The sequence below is a fragment of the Pavona decussata genome, unplaced genomic scaffold, assembly GCF_977016875.1.
Source record: "Pavona decussata unplaced genomic scaffold, jaPavDecu1.1 SCAFFOLD_19, whole genome shotgun sequence".
In the NCBI taxonomy this organism is placed as follows: domain Eukaryota; kingdom Metazoa; phylum Cnidaria; class Anthozoa; order Scleractinia; family Agariciidae; genus Pavona; species Pavona decussata.
Genome location: NW_028145442.1, coordinates 2,360,001 through 2,381,098, shown reverse-complemented (window position 1 = coordinate 2,381,098; position 21,098 = coordinate 2,360,001). Strand labels below are relative to the sequence as shown.

The window sequence follows — 21,098 nt, the reverse complement described above, 5'->3', positions numbered from 1 at the left end:
TAGCAGGCGGTAATTGTCAGTAAATGCTTAAAACATCTCTTATGAAAATACCATTTTTTGTCTTTAATAGCTGATTAAACGCCCAACTAACCGTGTTCTTTCAGGTTAACGTGAAACTTGCGTTCTAATATTAATTTACCGCGATATAGGGTCGTTCCTTCAAGTTCACAAACAATGACTTTTACCGTTCTACCGCATGGAGAGCACATATAAAATTCCGTGATTAAAATTCACCTCAGACGACAATTGATACAATATCAACCAGTAAGCTCGACCCGAACAACAAAAGATGTCAATTCTAATTGAAATTTCCAACGTGACTTCTGACCAAGTGGGGTAGGCTGAGTAGTGCCCGTCGTTTCATTTTTGAACTTCCTGTAGCCTTGCCTTTCTCTTTCTAAACATCCGTTTGTTTTGAAACTATGGGTTATCGAGTGCTTGTCAGCAAAGCCCACCAATGCTGAATACACTGAGGAGTCAATGACGTACGCATTCCGAGGCGCGTCAAAATCCCTCCCTCCCCACCCTAACATTACCTTTTGTGGAATGTTTCGCATGGTTTCTGTCGACAGCCGCGCAGTGTTTATTTGGTCAGGCTCTGGTTTCATACGGCCAGTGTCAGGGGAATACGTAGAAACATTCAGATGAGTCTCTGTACGCTCGTTGAATAGAACTACCAACCACTGAAGGCGCATTTTCATTCAAGAAGCGACTAATCGCATCTGGTATCTTAACTTATTCACGAGGAAACTTCATTTTGTCTAAGCGTTTAACTTCTAATCGATCGCTGTGAAACCATGAATTTCGTAACCAAGATTTTCATCGTGCTGATTTTCATCTGCTTGTCTGAACTAAGCCAGGCGAGGCGGGGTAAGTTTGCCAAGGTTTAACTTGTATTCTTTGTTTTTTCTCTTGGTTAAACGCGCGTTAAAGTTCACCGATTTACTACGAAGGAATTTCATTGATTTTATGCGTGAACGGAAATTTTTATACACATTCTCCCGCGTTCATGATCAACCCAACAAAAGGTGTTCTCATTGATTATAGCGCTTTGTAATTGTGAAGTACTCTTGCATATTAATAGATTTTCTTAGGCGCCAAAATTGTGGGCCATTAAACTTCGTAATGGAATGAAGGTATTTAGGAAACGAAATCAATTGATCAGGACGTGATCGAAATGCTTAACACACCAGATAAACTGAGCAGTACGTGGGCAGCAAACAATAGGTCTAAAGATCGTAGTGATTGCGCGTAAATATTTTGCAACCTTTTGTGAAGTGAGCAACGACTCTGAAAAGATCTTAGGTCGTGACAAGATCGAAAACCGAAATTAAAAGCGTGTTATTTTGGTTGTGTGATAGGGTCAAAACATCGCAAGAATCCGGAAAAATCGAACTCGTCTGAGCTGGAACGACAGAAACCGGCTAACGGATCGATGACGCTTGGAGCAGAGGAGGCAAACGTCACAAGCCATCCGGCAACAACCGCGCGCCCGGTAAAAATTAGCGTCGCCTCGCACATGTCCCACAGAAGACACCAGGAGAAGCGATGCTGTCGAATCGGTTATCGTGCAGCGAAACGAAAGCTTTTTTGTAATGTTGATCGCATGTACAGCGCTAAATACAGGAACATGGAGCATTATGCAAGGCAGAGGTTCCAGTACCAGGGAACACCCTCGCGTGGTATGCAACGCCTCATTCACCAGTTTGAACGATTTTGCATCAAACCTCAGCTCAAAGGAGTCTTCTACAAGTGCTGCTTCGATGGTCTTTTTACAGCCAGCGAAAAACAATTGAGGCGCGACTAACAAATGTGCGACACATTAATTGATCACTGAAGAACAATGTGGACAAAAAAGGTCGGCGACCACTCCTAAATGTAAATGTATTTCTTTTTTGTAAAATCGATGTTGTCTTATATAATTTTAGAGTCTCAAGGGGCAATTTGTCTAGGCATGCTAAGCTAAGATCTAAACCTCGGAAAACAGAACTGTAAAATATTGTTTAGCTTAGGAGTATCGTGTTTCAGGAATTGTGTAGCACTTGTGTTATAATGTTGTCTCTAGAAAAAACTAGTGCGTGCTGTATGCCTTGTAGAAACACATGGACTTTGCCCCTGCTCCTCAGGCCTAAGGTATTTATGTAAAAATCACGAGAGAAATTGAGTGTGTAGGTTTTTTTGTCAGCTTCTTGATGCGCGATCGAGTTCAGTGAAAAGTCGATTAATTTTTTTCGGACCAATTGGTTGTTTTAGCTATTCCAGATTTCAACACGAAAATAAAATGTATAAACACCGGAAATAAGTCAGAGGAATCTTGTACATAAAGATGTGTTGGCAGAAAATGCTTTGAAGGAGAATTTGTTTATTGCTTGTTTTGAATTACACGATTTGTCTAATTTGCGTTTTAGTTTTCTTTAACTGTAAATTTAAGGTTATTACTGAAAACACTAATTCTGCTGTAAATAAAAAAACATTTCTTTATGAATTTCCGCGTTTTCATAATTTTGCCGCGAGCCCTAAACATACAACATTTAAAGTTTATTTAGGGTAAGAAAGTTGTTTGGTATTTCAACAAAGAATACAGTCAATTTTAATTCTGGGAGCAGCAGATCGGATTTACGCAGTTTGTTGAAAGCTGTAAAAATCTATTTCTCATTTTCTGTCGTTTAAGAGATGAAATGCTACTCCACGAAATACAAACGATGGGCTTTCGATAAAGCATCCATTGTGGAGGAAATGTCGATTTTCTCAGTTTTGTATGGCGGGAAAACTTGTTTCCGTAATCGAACTCCCCGTTACACGTTGAAACTTCTAGCTCGAACTTTTGTGCAACGGCGAACGAGACCAGTTTCACGAAGTGGTGTTACACGGTGAAATTCTTGTTTTTTCACCACTGCGACCGTTGCGAGCCGTTGTAGAATTAGAAAGCGGTTCTGCTTTTCGTGAAACTTGTCTCGCAATGGAAGTTCGAAAAGGTTTCAACAGAGCAACGCCTGCTGAAACTTGTTTCGCAGCGCCGTTGCACACAAGTTTCAGCTAAAAGTTTCAACGTGTAACGGCGGCTTTAGTTTGAGCGGATCAATCGAACTCTCTGCCTTTGTCTATGAAGATGATGGTCCAGTTATGTGTCGGATACCGAAGATTGCAATCTACAAACAAAGACGTCTTGTCAACGGGCTAATTACAGTCATTTCTTTTCAACACAAATTGATTATCGTCTTTCGCAAGTATTTTGCGCGCGCCGAGCAAAGTTTGCCACTGGTAGTTAATTCGATTAGAGAAAAGATTTACTCATTAAAATAGTTGGTCTTTTATGCGAAGAAAGATGCTTATGCTTTCAGTGGTATCGAATTCAAGAAGATTATTAATCGCGGGTTAATCTAACCTGATGATTCTGAAAAATTAGTGTGGTTTCGTGAAAGATCAGTGCAAAATGTCAAGTGTCTTTTATTTTATTTTACCAACTTTGCTGCATAAAATATACAAGTCGATTGAACAAAACAAAAATGTAAAAACTAGAGTGTTAACAGAAGGTCCCTCCTGGCAATAATGCTAATATCACATTCTTGCGCGCCTGTGGATGAAATGTTACCATGTGCGAAGTAGGGTAAAATGTCGATACTCTCCTGTGGTACAGTTACATGACGTCTTACATGACGTACATGATCATTACGCTGTACTGAAAGGTGTCCTAACTTTGCTGGAGTCTGTAGTGAAATCCTCAAGTGTGATATGTCTGGAATGAGAGCTACCGAGCAGTACTTTTCCGTGTCCCTAAATTTTGAGTCCCTGCCGCGGGTTCTGTTCTTTTTCAATCCTTCTTTTATAAAATAGTCGTGCATGGTCGAGCATGTCATTTGGGAATTAGGAGGTCGTAATATTTCGGTATACACATGAACAAAGAACTCAACGAATGTCACGGGGTCGTGGGAAATTGCCTAATACAACAGTATATGGTCGTATATCGGTCTTTTTCCACTGTTTTTAAAGTGGCTTATATTGCCAAAGGGTACAGATTGGATGTCTCTTTCAACAGCTCTTGAGTGCTTCCGCCTGGTGAAGAATGATCTCATCCTTGGGTAAAAGAGGATTTCTCGGGGGGGTTGGGGGTGTGGTGGTAGTGTGGGCCAGAGATGTAAACCAGAACCCCTAATCTATTTTCCATCAAACACAATGGGCTAGTTATTTAAACAGAGTCTAACTTAGGCCCTGGCTTAAGACAATCAGTAGGCCTCCAAATCTGTTTATAAGTGGTTTATTTTAAGTAGCTACATAAATAGTCTGGGATCAAGCCTTCTTGTTACCGTCGACAGTAGACAATTTTTAGATACGATTGTTGGCAAAATTGAAAATAGCTTAGAACATGGTTTTGTTAAACACCGTCTAAACTGTCTTTTAATAACTGACCCATTGCGTTTTGATAACCTTTTCGGGTTTAATCATAAAACGTGTTCTATTTTGATTCGATCGCGACCTAGTCATTTGAGATCTTATCTCGTGATTTATATCAAGTGACTATAAACTGAGAATATACTGACACTATAGACGAGTATACATGAGTATATTTTTTATATTGACACTTAAATTGGCGATCTACCACCACAAATGAACAAAAGGCAACTTTTTCATAAATTGTCAGACCTCAATCAAATAATCTTTCCCCTTTTTTCAGGTACTGTATGAGCCTAAATTTAGACCAGGACACAAGTTGAACGTTAAAAAAACCCGTATTCTTTAAAACACACTTTTAGTACGTTTTTTTCCAGGACCGGGTTGTTCAAAGCGCGATTAACGCTAATCTAAGTTAACTACAAAATTAATGACCGACTAATAAGTTTTGTTCACATTTTTATTTTATTTTATTAGCTTGATTGATTATTTAGATTAAGCCGTCATGGAATTAGCTAAATTATGTTAGTCAGTTTAATTTTAGATTAAGGTTTATAATGGTGGCGGCATTGTACGTGTGATGTCATTTTATGATTTTACTATTCAGTAATTATTATCATGAAGGTCGGGAGAATTCTGGGTTCTTGAAATTTCTCCAATTTGTTCTAGTATGCTCAGTCAGGGTTACGAGCCGTTTTAAGTTAGGCTTATCAACCACTAATCATCTGCAAACATGGGATTTTAAAATAAGAAACCGTGACGCAAACGAATCCTGAAAACATGCGACTGGTGTAATCAAGGAGAGCATGGAGACGAGGCTGCTTGCAAGTGGTGATAAGCGCGGGAAAATTAAGATGTAACGTGTAACCGGTACGCAGCGCGGGAAAATTAACTTGAAACCGATTTTGAAAATTCCTTCTGAATCATTTTACTGGGTTGAAAAACAGTAAGTTGAGTAGGTTGTATGATTAAAGACTGACGTGCCACGTGACTTTTGCGACTAGTGTCAGAAAGAAAACCAAGAAAAAACACGAACGACAGAAGACGCCTTTTTTCATTTGACCGAACAACGGCATCTCACGTTTTAGGGCCGGTTTCAAGTACACCAGTGAAAGCGGTGAAAAACACCGAGAGACTCGCTTTATCTATTAGTATTACTATATACCTCGTTAGAAACAAAATAAAATCAAAATTCACTACGTCTTGCTGGACGGAAGCCCTTTTCTTTCAAAAACGTTTCAGTAACGTTTCAATAACGTTTAAGTAAAGTTGGCCAGGCACTTGACCTAGAGTTTTCAACTGATATCAATCCATGATATTTTGCAATATCCGCCAGCATTCAAAGAAGTCACGTCGCTTACCACAGTTCTTATAATTGTCTAAATAATTTCCACTTTCCGTGTCTTTTTTATGCCGTCAATACTCCAGCATGTCAGTTCTGACAGGGCTACGTACAGCAAGAGTTAGCAAGATCCATTTTACCAACTAACTTTCATGATAACTGTTTTCTAGCTAGCGAGTTAATCGTGGATATCTTTTGCAGTAGTGCCAAATTATTCAAACTTCGCAGTACTGTATTGGTATCGTATTTTTCACGATAGCTATCTGGAAAACCTTGTATAAAATTCTTCCTCCTTAGTTTATTCATCTTTAACGGCTTGGAGTGATCAGTTCTCGAAGATCTTATCTCCAATTAACTTTTCAATTACACCAGAACTAAACGATCTCTTAAAATATTTGATCATCGTTATATGTCGCTTAGCAATCGCGTTTATTGCAAGGTATATAAATATTACGATACGTGTTCTTAAAAACACTTCCAAAAGTACAATTTGAACTTTCAAACTAGATTTCCTTCGTATAGCTAGACATCCAAGTAAGCGAAATCTTTGGCCAGACTCGGAAGAGCCGATATAAATGTTAGTCTACCAGCTTCGAAATGAGAATGTGAAGCTTTTGGCTAAAAAAAAGCGGGGGGATTATGTTTTGGTGGAATTCTGCGTGTTTGCTTCATTCCTGCGAAACCGTATTTTAAAAAAAAAAGTGTTTCACCGTTTTCCTCTCTCTACTCATAAATGCTTTCAGTTAAGAGGTCCCTGCCTAGCTATCCAGCGGGCATTGAGGTTTATTGTCAGTGACCAGATTGGTGTTCACGGTGAAGTGATTTGCCGAATGAGACAACTTTAGTTTTGATGCTCTACAAGGTAAGGGTCTACAATGGCCATGATGCTGGATTCTCACTTTATCAGCTAGAATTTTGGCCATTTTTTAGCTATTAATTAACTATGACGGATCTTCTTCTCACGAGTATTTTCGGTTTTGTATCCTATCCGACGGTGTCCCTCTCCAAAGCCGAACAGTGTCGAGTATCATCCGAAGATTTCCGACAACGTTCGAATGATTCTAATTCCATTCCGGACTTGTCGACGTTTTATAAAGAACATGGCTGCTTATCCATGATCTTCTGGCGATCTTACGGCGGACTTCTAGAAACAACTGAGTTAGGAGCTCCGAGCCACCTTCGTTAGCAACTGTACTTATTCTCCACAGCTATTGGCAAGTTATTTGCAAGTAAAACTAGTTCACACTATACTCAGGCAAAGTTTGCGTACATCTCAGCTAACAGTTTTCTTAACGTTTCTCAGCTATCAGTTTGAAGAAAACCAGCTGATTTCTCAGCTGAATTTTGTTTTTGACCAATTCTCAGCTACCAGTTAGCCCAAAACAAACTTTTGAATCAAGTTGTAAGATTCCCATCCGTTAACACTCGACCCGTGCTTTGATAGCCAGGCAAGGCGTCATGTCAGCAGATTGCGTGGGAGCCCAAGTGTACGCACGCCGCGCCCACGTGTCACCCACCTTGATCACCATATACCTCAACTTGCGTCACTGAGATTGGTTAAGTTCTGCCTGCCACATTAGAGGAAGCGACATTGTGTTTACTGGGGTTGAAGAAGGGGGCGGGGAGGGGATTAAAATAATAAAAGGACCGAAAATATTGAACAAGTGGAAAACTAACTAACCAGTCTAGCTTGTTACAGCTATATCACTACCCCAGTCCTTTCTACTTCTAAAAAATAATAACTTAAGTTAAACACATATTTAGCTAAGTAAACATGAGTATATATGGCAGACATGTTCTCGAATAATTACGCGCGGAGAATTAAAGAATTATTTAAGCCTGTCAAACGGACTCTTGTAATTTCTTTTTACACGGGAAATTGATCGTCATTTAGTTATTCAGTTGTGGTTAGAGCTTCTTGAAGAGCTATAATAGGGTAAGTGCGAATTAAGGAACATGGTATATGAAATCTAATTAACTGCACGCAATACTCTCATTGAAATCATACTCTTTTGAAGTAAGTCGAGCAAATTTCATATGCAATTAAGGTAAAGTGAAGCTTTTAATGAATGGTGTGTACCTTAGCATTCTAAAAAAGCCAGACTTTTAATGAGATTAGCAAATCCACTATACATGTGAGTGCTTATGCGTGGCTATACTGAATGACGCAGTTGCTAACCAGCGCGCATCGTGTGCGTGTCCATTCTTGACCTCAGATGTCTAATGGCCGCGGTATACAGAACGATCTGAGAGATCGTACGTCAACTTGCAGCTGCAGGTTCCGAATGGTCTTCCGGACCAAGTTTAATCCATCGTATCGCCAGAAGAGATTCGAAGCATGGCAAAATACCGGAAGACGTGGAGAAAGCACGTGACCGACTGCAGTCGGCAGTTGGCTGATGATTTTGCCAAAAGCCAAAGCAGTCGACTTTTACTCCTAGAATAGGACTTCCTACTAGAACTTCCAACTCCCCGTCTATGAACTCTAGATACAGTTTACTTTAAATCAGAAAATCTCAAGCCAGTTCAAATTGATCAGAAGGAGGATAGTTTTTAAAGAAAGTGTTGTGCTGTGTCGCTGGGGTAGTGAAGTGTCAGTTAGTTTTATCAACTGCTTTGTTAAGGGAAATTGGCCACCGTAAAGAGATACAAAAGCTCGAATTTGGAGCACAAGCCCTTCATCAGCTCTACGTTATGCTGTAGAGGTAGTTCTATACTTTAATTGAGCGACCATTGAAATAAAAGCCACTGAACCAGTACCGGCTCTCCTGTGGTGCTGTACATGCAAAAAGTCAGTCTATATTGTTCAATAAACCTAAATAATAGGTGTCTTAGTCACGACGGTATAGATTTATTCAGGAAATACTATCACAGATAACTTTAAGAACTTTTCAGGCTCAAATTTCCAAAAACAATAAGAACGTTCAGCCTCAGCCCCAAAAAGAGTGTATCATGCTGCAGGAAGTTCTATTAATTTTCTAGCGTTTCATCACTGGAGGAACACGTCGGATTTCTAATATAATCCCACTCCTACAATACAATGAAACCTCAAAGGGGACAAAGCTAATAATATCGTTTTTTCGCTTTTTCGCTTTCATCTTTCATGGCGTTCAGCGAGTGCAACTCTTCAGTGACCGGCATGTTCCTTTATCCTCACTTTCTTTGGTTCCCTGTCCAGCTTTCCAGAACTTCTCGGGCGGTCTAAAACCTGGCATGCAGACTGAATCACACGGCCTCAAAACGGAAAGATAGCGATAAAATTTCCGAAAGCCCTCGTATTTGTTGTGTAAAAACACTAACACAGACTTCAGTGTGGTAATAATAATTTGGCCAAGGTTAATTGTATCTCGTGGTTTGTTCAGCTTGTTGAACTGGTTTATCGGGAAACGTCACAGTCAAATTGTTCCATGGCTAGGCTTCAGGCTTCAGGCGAAACGTATGCGTAAACGAAACTTACACTGAGGCCTGTACGTAGGTTGGTTTTTGCTGGGATAGGTTTGTTCCTCTTAAAACGGACCAGACTGTACATTTCGAAAATTTCTTTTGTCCAATCGTTAGGCAGGCAGCGGACAACATAGATATCTAATGCATGCATTTAATAGAGGATCAAGTATAACCTGACTAAACTGTGAATAGCATTTCTAAATGCAATGCAATCAATGTTCTGGAAAAAAAAAATGACGACCGCTTGCTCCAAATCTCTTTCACCGTCGGAGTAAAACAACCACGAGAATGGCAAATATCCTGTTTTCTTTTGCAAGAAACTACCCTGACTGTACTCTTTTGAAACACAACAACAACAACAAACAAGGTTGAATTCTAACGTGTTGTTGGCTGGCTTGGAAACTCGAATCCAGACAGTTCTAGTAAATTTTATTTTGCGTTTTTTAGTTCTCTATCGGCGAATCCAGGCTGTTTAGTTTTATTTTGCATTTTTTAGAGTTTTCAAACTGAATAAAACTGTGAAATCAATCAGTGTTTCTAAGCTGACATGAATAATTGTTAATTAACTTCCTCTGTTTGTTTTCTAGGTCCGGTTTGTCAGTTTTTATGCGTGTGGAAACTGCAACATTTTGTTATCTTACTGAGCGGAGATATGGGATAAAATCAATCAATTTTAATTCTGCCAGTACCGTAAATTAAAAGTTCGTTATTCCACGCTTATCAGCTATTGCTGAAAATGCTAAAAAACAGGCAAAATTTGTTTGAAGTTGTTTATTCTTCAAAACGCTACTTAAACCTCCGAAAGATCCTCTGAAAGTTTTTGCGCTGTGCCTGCAGGCAGGTCAAGCTGCTGATAGCGGTATTCTCATGCAAGCGCAAAAAGACTGGAGCCTAGAAAACAAGATGGCGGCCGCCAAAACGTGATTTCTATCAGCTGAAAATATTTTGGCCGAGATGCAGGTTTCTCAGCCAAATAATGTCAAGATTTACAATCTTTCAGCTGGAAAATCCTTGCCAGAGGTACGTAACAAAACGTGTTGCTATGTGTTGTTCATTATCCAAGGAGTATGCGTACACAGATTGCTGTCATAGTTTGCACGTGGATTAAGTGTAAACCTTGTTTTTTGTTTACAACCTCTAAAATTCCGGAAAGAATAATCCAAGGATTTTTGTGTTTTTTAGTGGCTTTCTGAGCGAAAGAGACGAACTTTGCAAAAGAATGACATCAGTAAGTAGAGTTAGTTTGATTATTCAACATTTGTAAAAAAGCCGACAAGGTGGAAAACAGCTGATATATTCAGCTAGGCTGCTTTACTGGTCTGGAAAACTGCCCTACCTGGTCAGGTGCTCAGAAAACAAGGAAGAACACTAGACATACATATGAGACTAAAAATTAAGTAGTCTTTATTCAGTGTACCGTGAGAAAGGTGCTGCTGAAATTTGTAGGTCGTGATGGCAACTGCACCCTTAATCATCTGCACAAGGATGTCCATTCCACTCATGGATAGTCAAGCAAGGAGTGCACCTGAGTGGACATTTATTCCTTTACAGCATATTTTCTCAATGAGAAGTGTGTAATCTTCTTCTGCTGTTTCTTGGTCTTGTGGGATGCCTCATGCTTGGTAAGGGCATGTCTCATGGCACAGGTCGTCTTAGGCCTCAGAAAAGAGGTTTGAACTTCTTGCTTTTGTAGAACTTGCGCAGGTTCTCACGCTGAGAATGGCTGATGACAGTAAACTCTTGAGCAATGGATTTACAAACAAGTTTTATTTTAGAGAGTTTGGAAGCATCTCTTCCTGTCACCTTAGCAACTTCCAATGCCGAAAGCTCAGTCTTGAGTTCATCAAGCTGTTTTAGAAGTTCTTCCTTCTTCTTGCCACAAAGCTCATGAGGTTTTACCTTCACCATTTTGAGGTTGGCTTTGAGACATGAAATTCATGCACTGCTGGGTAGGACTGTGTGCCATCCTTCTCACCTGAATATCCATCAGTGGATGAGGGACTTCTTGTAGTCTAGAAAAATCTTCCTAGTGTAAAGAAAAAATATAATTCTGTCTACATGTGATTGGTAGAATATCTTGATGTAATACATCAAACATGAGGAAGAGTGTTTCATCCGATTTCCAAACAACGAGTAGTGGGTGGGAAAAATGAGACACAGCCAAGCATTGTAACCAACTTCAAGGTGTTTTGAAAATTGGATGAAACACTCATTTCAGTGATTGATATAGCTTTTCAAGCCATTCATGTAATTCTTGGAGAAATTCAAAGCAGAAATTCACTAAATTTTATGATAATTAATATCACAATCATTTCTAAACCTCCTTCCTGGTCGTGATTTAATTTGTTTTCTCTTTATTAATTATTATTATTGAGTTAGTGAAAGTAATCTACTCTGTTTGGATGATATTACATGTACCTTCTGCTTCAAGTGCGTTCAACAAAACATTCTGACCCTGATTCTTTCCCTATTAGACATTAGAAGAAGAATTGAACTTCTTCAAGATTTTGAGATGCCAATTGCCTCAACTAATGTCTGTGTTTCTGCCGACAAACAGTACATAATGGCTTCAGGTGAGAATTCCCTGTGAGCTAATTTATCCTTACAAGAACAGTGTAATATTTCTGTGATATCAAGCAGTAAGGTGATGAGAATTCGAAATTATTGACCAGGCAATAATATTATTGTTGATTTTTTCGGTAAGCTGGCAACACTTGACACTGGTTTCTGAGGAGTTTCAATTTTTCTTATAGGTGTGTACAAACCTCGTGTTCGCTGTTATGAAACATCAGAGCTTTGCATGAAGTTTGAAAGGTGCTTGGATTCTGAGAGTAAGTTTCATAGTGCACTATACATATCTGGTTCTCTATTAATAGTGATAGTTTCAGAAATCCATTCATCTGTCCGTCCGTCCATCCGTCTATCTGTCTGTCTGTCCATCGGTCTGTCTGCCCGTCCGTCCGTCCATCAGTCAGTCAATCAATAATTGATTGACCAGTCGATTGGTCAGTCAATGATCAATCAATCATTTGTTCATTTGGTTGGTTGGTTGGTTGGTCGGTCGGTTGGTCAGTCAGTCATTCAGTCAATCAATCAATCAATCTGTCCGTCAATCAAAACTCAAAATTGATTGGTCAGTCAGTGATCAATCAATCAGTTGGTCAGTCAGTCAGTCAGTCTGTCAGATGGTTATTTAGTCAGTCAATTAGCCAATGTTTAAGTCCATTGCATCTATTATGCTATTACAACAAAAATATAATCACATTTTGCCCTTGTTTACAAGTCAAACTTGAAGAAAATTAATATACAATATATATGCTCTTGAAAGGTTATTTTCCTTATGTTGAAAATACAAATAATTAATTTGTAGCTGTTACTAAATTTTACTGATTACCCTTGCAGTTGTAAAGTTCCGCATATTATCTGAGGATTATTCAAAGGTAACATGAAAGCAAGTAACAGTTTTAATGAGGGGCAGTTTTTAAAACTTTGAGCAAGTAAATAAGAGACAGTCTGTAACAAAGGCAAAATTTATAGTTTGTTGAAAGATTGAGTGTTTATGGTCTGGAAGTCAATAAATGTTCATGTAGTGTTCTTTTGGTCTTTCATTGTTGTTGTTTTAATTCTTTTGTACAAATAATTATTGCACAGTTACAATTTTTGCAGGGTAGAACTTTTCTGGAAAGAATCTTGTTTAAACACTTGGTTTTGTATATCTTACTACAGATGGTGTTTTTAACTTGTGATCGATGTGTTGAGTTTCATGCGCAGGTAAGAATCTTACAGGGGTAATTTACATGCAAGAGGAGAGAAAAATTTCTGACTGTAAATGTATGGTTTGGTATGTCTACAGATATATATATACTGATTATGTTGTGGTGTTACTTCGTTTTTGGTTTGAATTTTGGAAGTCAATTATTTGATTTTATGATCTATTCTTTTTGTTTTCTAAAATTATTTAATATAAAATTATCTGCTTTATATTCTGAATTTTCCTTACTTCTATTCTACATTGATAATATTTCCATTAAGAAATTTTTCCTTTCAAATGATGTATGACTGGCCTACCAAGATTAGCAACTGCTACCTGCAGGCCAGTCCATGACAAGCTGTAACTATAAGATTACTTATTAAGTTGTACATTGTAAGTTGTTGTAAATTACAATTTTTAAAATTAATTTAATTATAATTAATTTATTTCAGGACCTCCCTGAAAACCACTATAGTGAGAGGAGCCTCCTGGCTAAATATTATTTTATTATTATTATTATTATTATTGTTATTATTATTATTGTTATTATTATTATTATTATTATTATTATTATTATTATTATTATTATTATTATTATTATTTTTATTATTTTTTTTATAAAAATAATTCTTTATTAAAATATTCCACACAAATTGCTTTTTACAAGTTAAAAGTATATAAAAAAAGAGCTTTGAAAAACCTATTCACATCTCATTTGGATTAAAAAAAAGATAATATTTTCAAGCAATAATGTTTTTGTAAAGAAAAAGAAAAAAAACCCAAATGTCATGAAGTTTTAAAAAAATAAAATTTGGCATTTTAAAATCAGTTCCACTTGATAAAAAGAAAAGAAAAAAATAATGATTATCATTATTATTATTATTATTATTATTACTATTATTATTTAATTAGTATTGTTAGGCGTTTCCCTTTTCTTCAAATAAGAATGATGACTCTGTAACCAAGGAAAATAAAATTTAAACTGGTTTGAAAACATTTCAAACCAAGAACAAATTTAAACCACACTAGTTAGTAGTTAGGCCACAATAAACTTTCACTGATACAGGTTTTGTTATCTTTTAGTATGGACGTTATTATCGCACCAGAATTCCCAAGTTTGGACGGGACCTTGTTTATCACTATCCATCATGTGATCTTTATTTGGTGGGAGCAAGGTAATACTGTCTGATTAATCATCATCATCATCATCATCATCATCATCATTATCATCATCATCACCTTTGTCGTGACCATCACCTCACATCACCAAATTGTCGGTCGTCATCATCATCATCTTCATCATTGTCAGTAGAAAATTGGGCTGCATGTTCTCTGTACTTTCCAAGCTGTTTTCATTGTCAGTTACCAGTATTGAAAGTCACTGCCTTTGTCCACATGTAGCTTTTCAGGCTGGTCACAATCAACTCTTTTTCCATCCATCAGCCTTTTTTCCATTAATGTATGTACATATATGTTCTGATGAATTTTATGATAATGTAATTAAACAGTTATCAGTTACAAGCCTACAATCTATTGCACCGTACATTGTTTCTCTGAGCTGCTTGTCTTAAGTTTCTTTAAGCTCAACAGGATAATTTCTCTTCAGTACAGCTTATTATAAATAATTTTCATGTTCTACAACCATTAGTAAGTTTGGTTTGCAAGCACATCTAGTAGGTTTTGAATTTAAGAGGTTATTGATGTGTACATGTTGCATAAACTGGCACATGAAACTTTTTCTTATCGTGCAGTTTTAGAAAATAACCATACTCTCCCCATGGAAGGTTTTTTTGCATCCCCCCTCCCCCCAGGAAATTCCAGTTTAGCTTCATACTTTGCTTCCAAAATTTTGGCTTTAAAGACCCCCCTCCCCCTAGGAATTTCCACTGACCTTCCATGGGGTGGGTATGGATTTTTTTCTGGAACTGCACATTGTGGGGACCTAATGTCTCAGCTTTGTAATCCATTACATTATTCCGTAGGCAACTGCAGTTCTGTGCATTCAGTCTTACTTTAGCTAGTTAATAATTATTATAAATGTTATTTATTAATTAAAGGGCTGAAAGTATAACTATCTTAGACTGTATGTTGAATTTTAGGTAGATTTCTTGTTCTGCTCAAAGAAGCGTGAATTTTTGCTTGTGGCTTTCAATTAATCAATGAACACAGCTCAATTTGCTCCAAAGCAATTTTTTTGGCCTATTTTCACCTTGTATTTATTGAAAACTAACAAAAAATGGAGTGATTTTCTCTGACTAAATTGAAGGTGACATGCAGTAATTCAGGGAGTTTTGAGTGAAATTAAAAAATCGGCCTCAACTTCAATATACTGTAAGATAGTTGACTTTGCCCTTTATTTGTAACACCATTTTACTTTCCTTAACAGCTCTGAAGTGTACAGACTAAATCTTGAGCAAGGAAGGTTTCTAAATTCTCTTCAGACTAGTGCTGTGTAAGTTCATTATTTTTACACTCCTTACTTAAGTTTCTACATTATTTTACTTTGCAGTCCAAGCCACGTTTATTGGTTTTCTAATAAACCCTTGTAAGATGTTTTTTAACAATTTTCTCCTTTAATTTATTTTTAGAGAGATAAACACTTGCGATATCAATCCAGTTCATCAGCTCTTTGCTGCTGGCACAGCGGAGGTCAGTTATAAGGAATAGAGCAGAGGGTGGGGATGGGGTATGGATAAGATGGGTGGGGAGGGGTAGGGCACTTATGTCCAGAAATGCACCTAACCCTGAATTTGGGTACTTCATATAAACAGGCCTTTTTGTCGTTTTCACATGACTTCATGTTTGACAGAGTTATGTGTGTTTTAGTGAGAATTAAAGTTAGGGGACACCTTGTGATGTCTACCATACAGTTCATGAATCTCACTAGTGTGCATTTCTGGACATATCTCAGGTAGGGGAGTGGGGAGGGTGTGTGTGTTAGTGATGAGGTAGTGCTCGAACAGGAAAACAAAGCAAGTACTAAATTAGCCTATTCAAACTCTACTGTGTCCTGTTCTTACCATGGCGTATATGTAAGTTGAGTGGAAAAACCGTTGGTGAAACTGGGGATTTCAAAGCTCTCAGATGAGCTTTTGCTTTGGTCAAACCACAGCTTACAACTGTGATTTGACTGAGGTAAAATTGCGGCAATGCAGATTAGTCAAATAGTTTTGAGCAATATTGTATCCATTCAAGAAAATGCTTGATTGTAATTTGCTGCAACTATTATTAATTAATCTTGATAGGTACATGTACCAATAAAATAAGTTTTGCTAAGTGCATTCCTGCCAATCTGTTAAACTGTTATACAAGGTATGGATCAAATCACTAATCGAAGCCCCCGTTTTGTAAAAGTTATATTTTATGTTAATTTCCTTTTTCAGTACGGGAAACTACGTCCACCAGAGTTGAAATTGAGACCAAAATGTCCCACATCTACAACCCAAGCCTTCGACTTAGAATTAAAATTTTTTCTTACCACATCACAACTACTGCTACTAATTTTCTTGAATTGATATAGCATGAATTGTAATAATTGTGATAGCATAAAATTGGTTAATATTTTGTCAAATGAAAACCTCCATTAGGTATTAATAATTCCTTGGCCTGTATAATTTCTGTGCTTCAGGGCCATGTGGAATGTTGGGATCCTAGATCTCGTAGCCGAGTTGGTGTGCTAGATGTTGGACTAAGTGGACTTGATTACCAGAGGTACTGGAATTTAACCTGTCTTTACTATACAGCTCACTTGTTTAAGAGTATTTTTATGAGCCTTAAAAAAAGATTTTGCATTTTACTCGAAAACAAGCTGGTTGTTTTTTCCTTGTGAAACTTATGTTGCTGTCAATCATAATTTTTCATAATTATTTTCTGGGAAGCAAAGATACTGTAGTAAATTTATCAATTAATTAGTATGTGATTTGTCTACCAGCCAAAGTTTTTAAAAGATAAATGTTAATAAACTAGAATAAACATGGGATGTATGATTTATCATCTTCCAGCTAGCTAGATCACATGTGGCTTCAAACTTTTGGTTTTACTGCGAATTTGTTGATGCTGGTGTGGCATTAATATTAAAATTATGGTAGTAACGCTGCCTTCCTCTTTGCTGCAAAGCATCAGTTCACTTTGACCTTATGTGATGATCTGTTTTAGTTTAGACAGAGTGCCAGCAGTAACAGCACTTCTGTTTAGGGATGGACTGACTATGGGTCTTGGGACCAGCACAGGACATGTGAGTGAAATTTTAAATAGGGTTAAACATGATTTAACTAAGTTAGCAACTTGGAGCAAGTTTTCTCCCCGGTGGCATGGCATTAGTGTTTATTGGTGTACAGTTTGGTCTGCTGGTGGCGCGTTAGTGTTTGTGCACTTGTTGTTGTTGCATTACTGTTTGGGCCTGGTCAAGGACCGCAGGCAGTTGCATGGCCAGCAGTTTTCTCATGTGGTTTAGGCGTGCACCTTTGCACACTGCTACTCAGCGTTTTTGGTGGTGTTCTTGGTTTATCGTGTTTTGTACAGGTGTAGGGCTTTTCTTTCCCTCCCTTCCCTCCTGGTAGTGTTAGTTTTTTATCGTTTGTTGTGCTTGGGGTTAGGGTCAGGGTTAGTTCTATGTCTTGTTTACTTATTTTTTCCACTGAGCTTCTAGTGTGATGAGTGCTAGGGCTAGGGCTGGAGCTGGGTTGCGGGCGGGGCTCGTGGCTGGGTTGTGGGTAGGGCAGGCTTATGGGGTGTTCTACCTACCTGGGTTTGGGTTGGTGGTACCAGCCCCCTGGCTCCTGGGCACCCAACCTCCATTTGTGACATAGGTATTTATGAGCTTAAATTATGAATTAAACAGATTAGGTAATGAAGGTGCTTAATGCACACTGTGATTAATCAATGGCAACATAAGTTATTGTACTGAGTATTGCTCTGGTAATCCTGGTGAACAGTGCAGAAGATCTTCCATTTTAGCATGGTAAATTAGCTGTGTTAGTCCACAGAAGCTGCTAGTGATGACTGATGAAGTAATTAATGGTAAAAATGGTATTTTAACAGTGAACAATTAGAGTATGGGTGAACTGGAAAAAAAAAGAAAAAAGAAAAAAAAGAAAAGGATCAATCATCCATTTACTACGTATTGACGAGCCATCTTAAATGTTTATTGAAATTGCAATAGACTCCTGAAATGATAAGGCCTCAAACTGTGGGAATTATGGTATTTGACGAGATACTGTATTCAAAAAGAGCATAATGAAAAATGCAGACTTGCTAAAAACCAGATGTACCATATATATGCGTTATTGACCAAGCGTGAGGTCAAGATGGCTGGATATTGGTCAGGTTCTTTTTTGCGTTTTTATGGACCGAGATGAAGTCGAGGTCCATAAAAACGCAAAAAAAGAACGAGGCCAATATCCAGCCATCTTGACCGAACAAGCTTGGTCAATAAAGGATTTATTATATGGCTTTATCTTCAAGTTAAAACTGCAAAAACAAAATAAAACAAAACAGAACAAGAAACTGTTCTGCTCGGAAAGAAATTCTTCATAGCCGGCCGGTATAAGATTCATTTTCAGTGTATTTTTGGATTAGCATGTAATCATGGAAAACAAGGAATCCTAAATTATCTTAAGGCTCTAACTTTATAATGGCTTAAAGGGAGTATACAATTATTGAGTACGAAAAATTTAGATTTTCGCAAGTGCGGGAAGATTTTAATAGAATCCGGCAAACTCACCATTTTCAGCCGATCGCGCGGTGGCGTAAATAATAAACACTTTTCAAGTACACAGTTTTCGGTCTCCAAGCAATAGTTGTTGAATGAAACAATACATTTTGAAATTATATGAAAATATTAGCCGAAAAATAGAGCGGGTAACTCAAAAAACTGAGCAAAACTTTGATAAGATTTTGTTGTTTACAACAAGCAAGACGCGGCTAAATTAAAAACGTGAGCTTCTTCGGCGAACTTGAGAAAAACACTTTTCTGAACCGCTCTAGACACTTAACGCAACTTTCACTACGCTATGATTTAAATACAGTCATTGCAAATCTAGAGAACTAATCAATTTAGTACACGACTTGAGACAATAACTTTTACAAAATTAATCTCTACACACAGAGCAACTCACCGATTCACTGGCTCACATTCATTGTAGCTGAAACAAAATTTTCACTACACCAGGACGATTCCATTCTCTTTCCTTTCCTTTAGGTAAATGTTGAGAGTTTACCGAACTTTTTAGTGAACGTTTACCCCCAAAACAACGAGAAAATCAAAGAAAAGATTGCATTGTTGCTCGGGATTAAACTTTCGATGCCAAGCAGACCGGCAACGGGTAATCCCGAGTGGGCAAGATGGCTCCATCTTGCCCGCTCGGGTAGCCAATCACAGTGCAGGATTTGACTCATCTTGCCCGCTTGCGGAGCCAGCCATATAATAATATTGCAATATTGGGGATGAGATATCAGCACTTTATGCTCCATGCTGTTTAGAAATTTGAGGCAAATTAGAAGGGTTTGAATGGGGTCAGCAGAACATAATGGTGCAAATATCTCATCTTCAAATTTGCAGTAAAATGGTATTATATTGATAGTTTACTAATTTAACAACTTAAAACTCCCAGGGCAGCTGAAAAAGTTTTTTAAATTCATATTATAGTCTAAGTTTGAGAGTTTGCATGTGCAATAAATTAATTTACTGTATACTTTTTGAAAAAAAATCTGTCTTTTCCCAAGGTCCTTTTGTACGATCTTCGCTCCACCAAGCCTTTGTTGGTTAAAAATCACCAGTATGGCCTGCCAATCAACAGCATTGCTTTCCAAGAAAAACTGGATGTTGTTCTGTCAGCTGACTCCAAGATTCTGAAAATATGGGACAGAGAAACGGTGAGTGGTGCTAATAAAAGGGACAGATAGACAACACCTTGAAAGTGGAGTGTTTTGAGAAAGTTTAATAACATATTCTTCAATGAACCCTGATGACATTGGCCTGCATTCAAACCATTTGGGCTGATGAATTGAAAATGACATTTAGATAGGGTTTAACAAACTAAATTTAATATCATCAGCTTTTGTTTGTTATTGTCATTTACTTCACTTCAAAATAGTGACTGAGACTTGCCTACTTTTTATGTTAAGTATCTAAAGTACATTATGTAATAACTACCCAAAATCGTTTTCTGCTACGTTTAAGATTCTTCTTATGGAAACCAAAATAAACAGGCACAACAAAATAATGTTGTTATGATCATGTTAAGTAATTGCTTAACTTGAAATTTATAATTGCTGGCTTATGGCTCGAGTCACATCCTTTTTTTTTTCATTTGACAGGGGAAACCCTTCACATCGATAGAGCCATCCACAGCCATCAACGACTTGTGTCTGTATCCCGACTCAGGTGAGAAAATGTTGGTCTTCATAAATTTAGCACACTGAGACATTTTGTATCTGCTTAAATTACTTAACCAAATTACCACAAGGATAAAGATCATTAAATAAATGTAATTTTTAAGTTTTTGATATCTACATACAATTATTGTATATCTGGGCTAATAGTTTGCTGTCGCTGACAACAAAACTTAGTCTAAAGTGCATGTGCCGCCATTGCAGCAATTTCTCAGTAGTTGGAGTGTCAGTCTTGTACATTGTGTGGATGGTTCTGGGTTGGAATACTGTTGGTGACTGTGTACAGCTGTACTCCCTTTGTTGTAGCAAAATAATTATATCAAGTTATTGAATCTTCTTTGAGTTATTCAGTTTTCTAACTCTGCTTATTTTGATTTTCTCTTGTCAGGTTTAGTGTTCATGGCAACTGAATCTCCAAAAATGCTGGTTTACTACATCCCAGTAAGTAATGTTAATTTAATAGTAAATACGCACGTGTTTCTTCCCTGCATACCTGCAGTATGGGTTAGTTTCCTTAGCTCTTGAGCTTCAGTTATTTATTCCTAATTCCTCTCCTGGATTGGAACTGTTTCAAAGGGTTTTGGTGGAACTGGAGTAGCCTGCAAGCAAGCTCTTGACTAGGTCAGAGCAAGAGGGCCCAATCCACCACCAATCCGCCACCGCCCCAATCCTGTCGCAGCTTACTTCACTTGCTGTTCGTGCTGTATCCTCTCGTGGCTATCCTAATAGAGAGCTTGCTCGCAGGACAAAACTGGAGGAAAGGTGTGCACCCATTGTAAA

The 21,098-nt window shown here is 37.8% G+C and overlaps 2 protein-coding genes and 1 pseudogene across 2 annotated transcripts in view; 2 read left to right on the top strand and 1 right to left on the bottom strand.

Moving 5' to 3' along the window:
- The first annotated feature begins 602 nt into the window (after positions 1-602).
- Positions 603-2,485, top strand: LOC146487030 (uncharacterized). Its single transcript, XM_085091651.1, has 2 exons — positions 603-870; positions 1,362-2,485. The coding sequence occupies exons 1-2, from the start codon at positions 798-800 to the stop codon at positions 1,805-1,807; spliced, it is 519 nt and encodes a 172-aa protein (XP_084947777.1). The 5' UTR covers positions 603-797; the 3' UTR covers positions 1,808-2,485.
- Positions 2,486-10,041: 7,556 nt separating this feature from the next.
- Positions 10,042-21,098, top strand: part of LOC146487028 (nucleolar protein 10-like) — an 18,773-nt gene continuing 7,716 nt past the window's right edge. The window contains exons 1-14 of the mRNA XM_085091722.1: positions 10,042-10,195; positions 10,358-10,403; positions 11,650-11,748; positions 11,929-12,006; positions 12,578-12,615; positions 12,902-12,946; positions 14,010-14,101; positions 15,313-15,378; positions 15,515-15,575; positions 16,555-16,637; positions 17,082-17,160; positions 19,650-19,799; positions 20,244-20,310; positions 20,707-20,759. Of these exons, the coding sequence (XP_084947848.1) occupies positions 10,130-10,195; positions 10,358-10,403; positions 11,650-11,748; positions 11,929-12,006; positions 12,578-12,615; positions 12,902-12,946; positions 14,010-14,101; positions 15,313-15,378; positions 15,515-15,575; positions 16,555-16,637; positions 17,082-17,160; positions 19,650-19,799; positions 20,244-20,310; positions 20,707-20,759 (1,023 nt within the window). The 5' untranslated portion in view covers positions 10,042-10,129. The remainder of the gene's footprint in view (positions 10,196-10,357; positions 10,404-11,649; positions 11,749-11,928; positions 12,007-12,577; positions 12,616-12,901; positions 12,947-14,009; positions 14,102-15,312; positions 15,379-15,514; positions 15,576-16,554; positions 16,638-17,081; positions 17,161-19,649; positions 19,800-20,243; positions 20,311-20,706; positions 20,760-21,098) is intronic.
- LOC146487029 (large ribosomal subunit protein uL29-like) lies at positions 10,690-11,120 on the bottom strand (annotated as a pseudogene).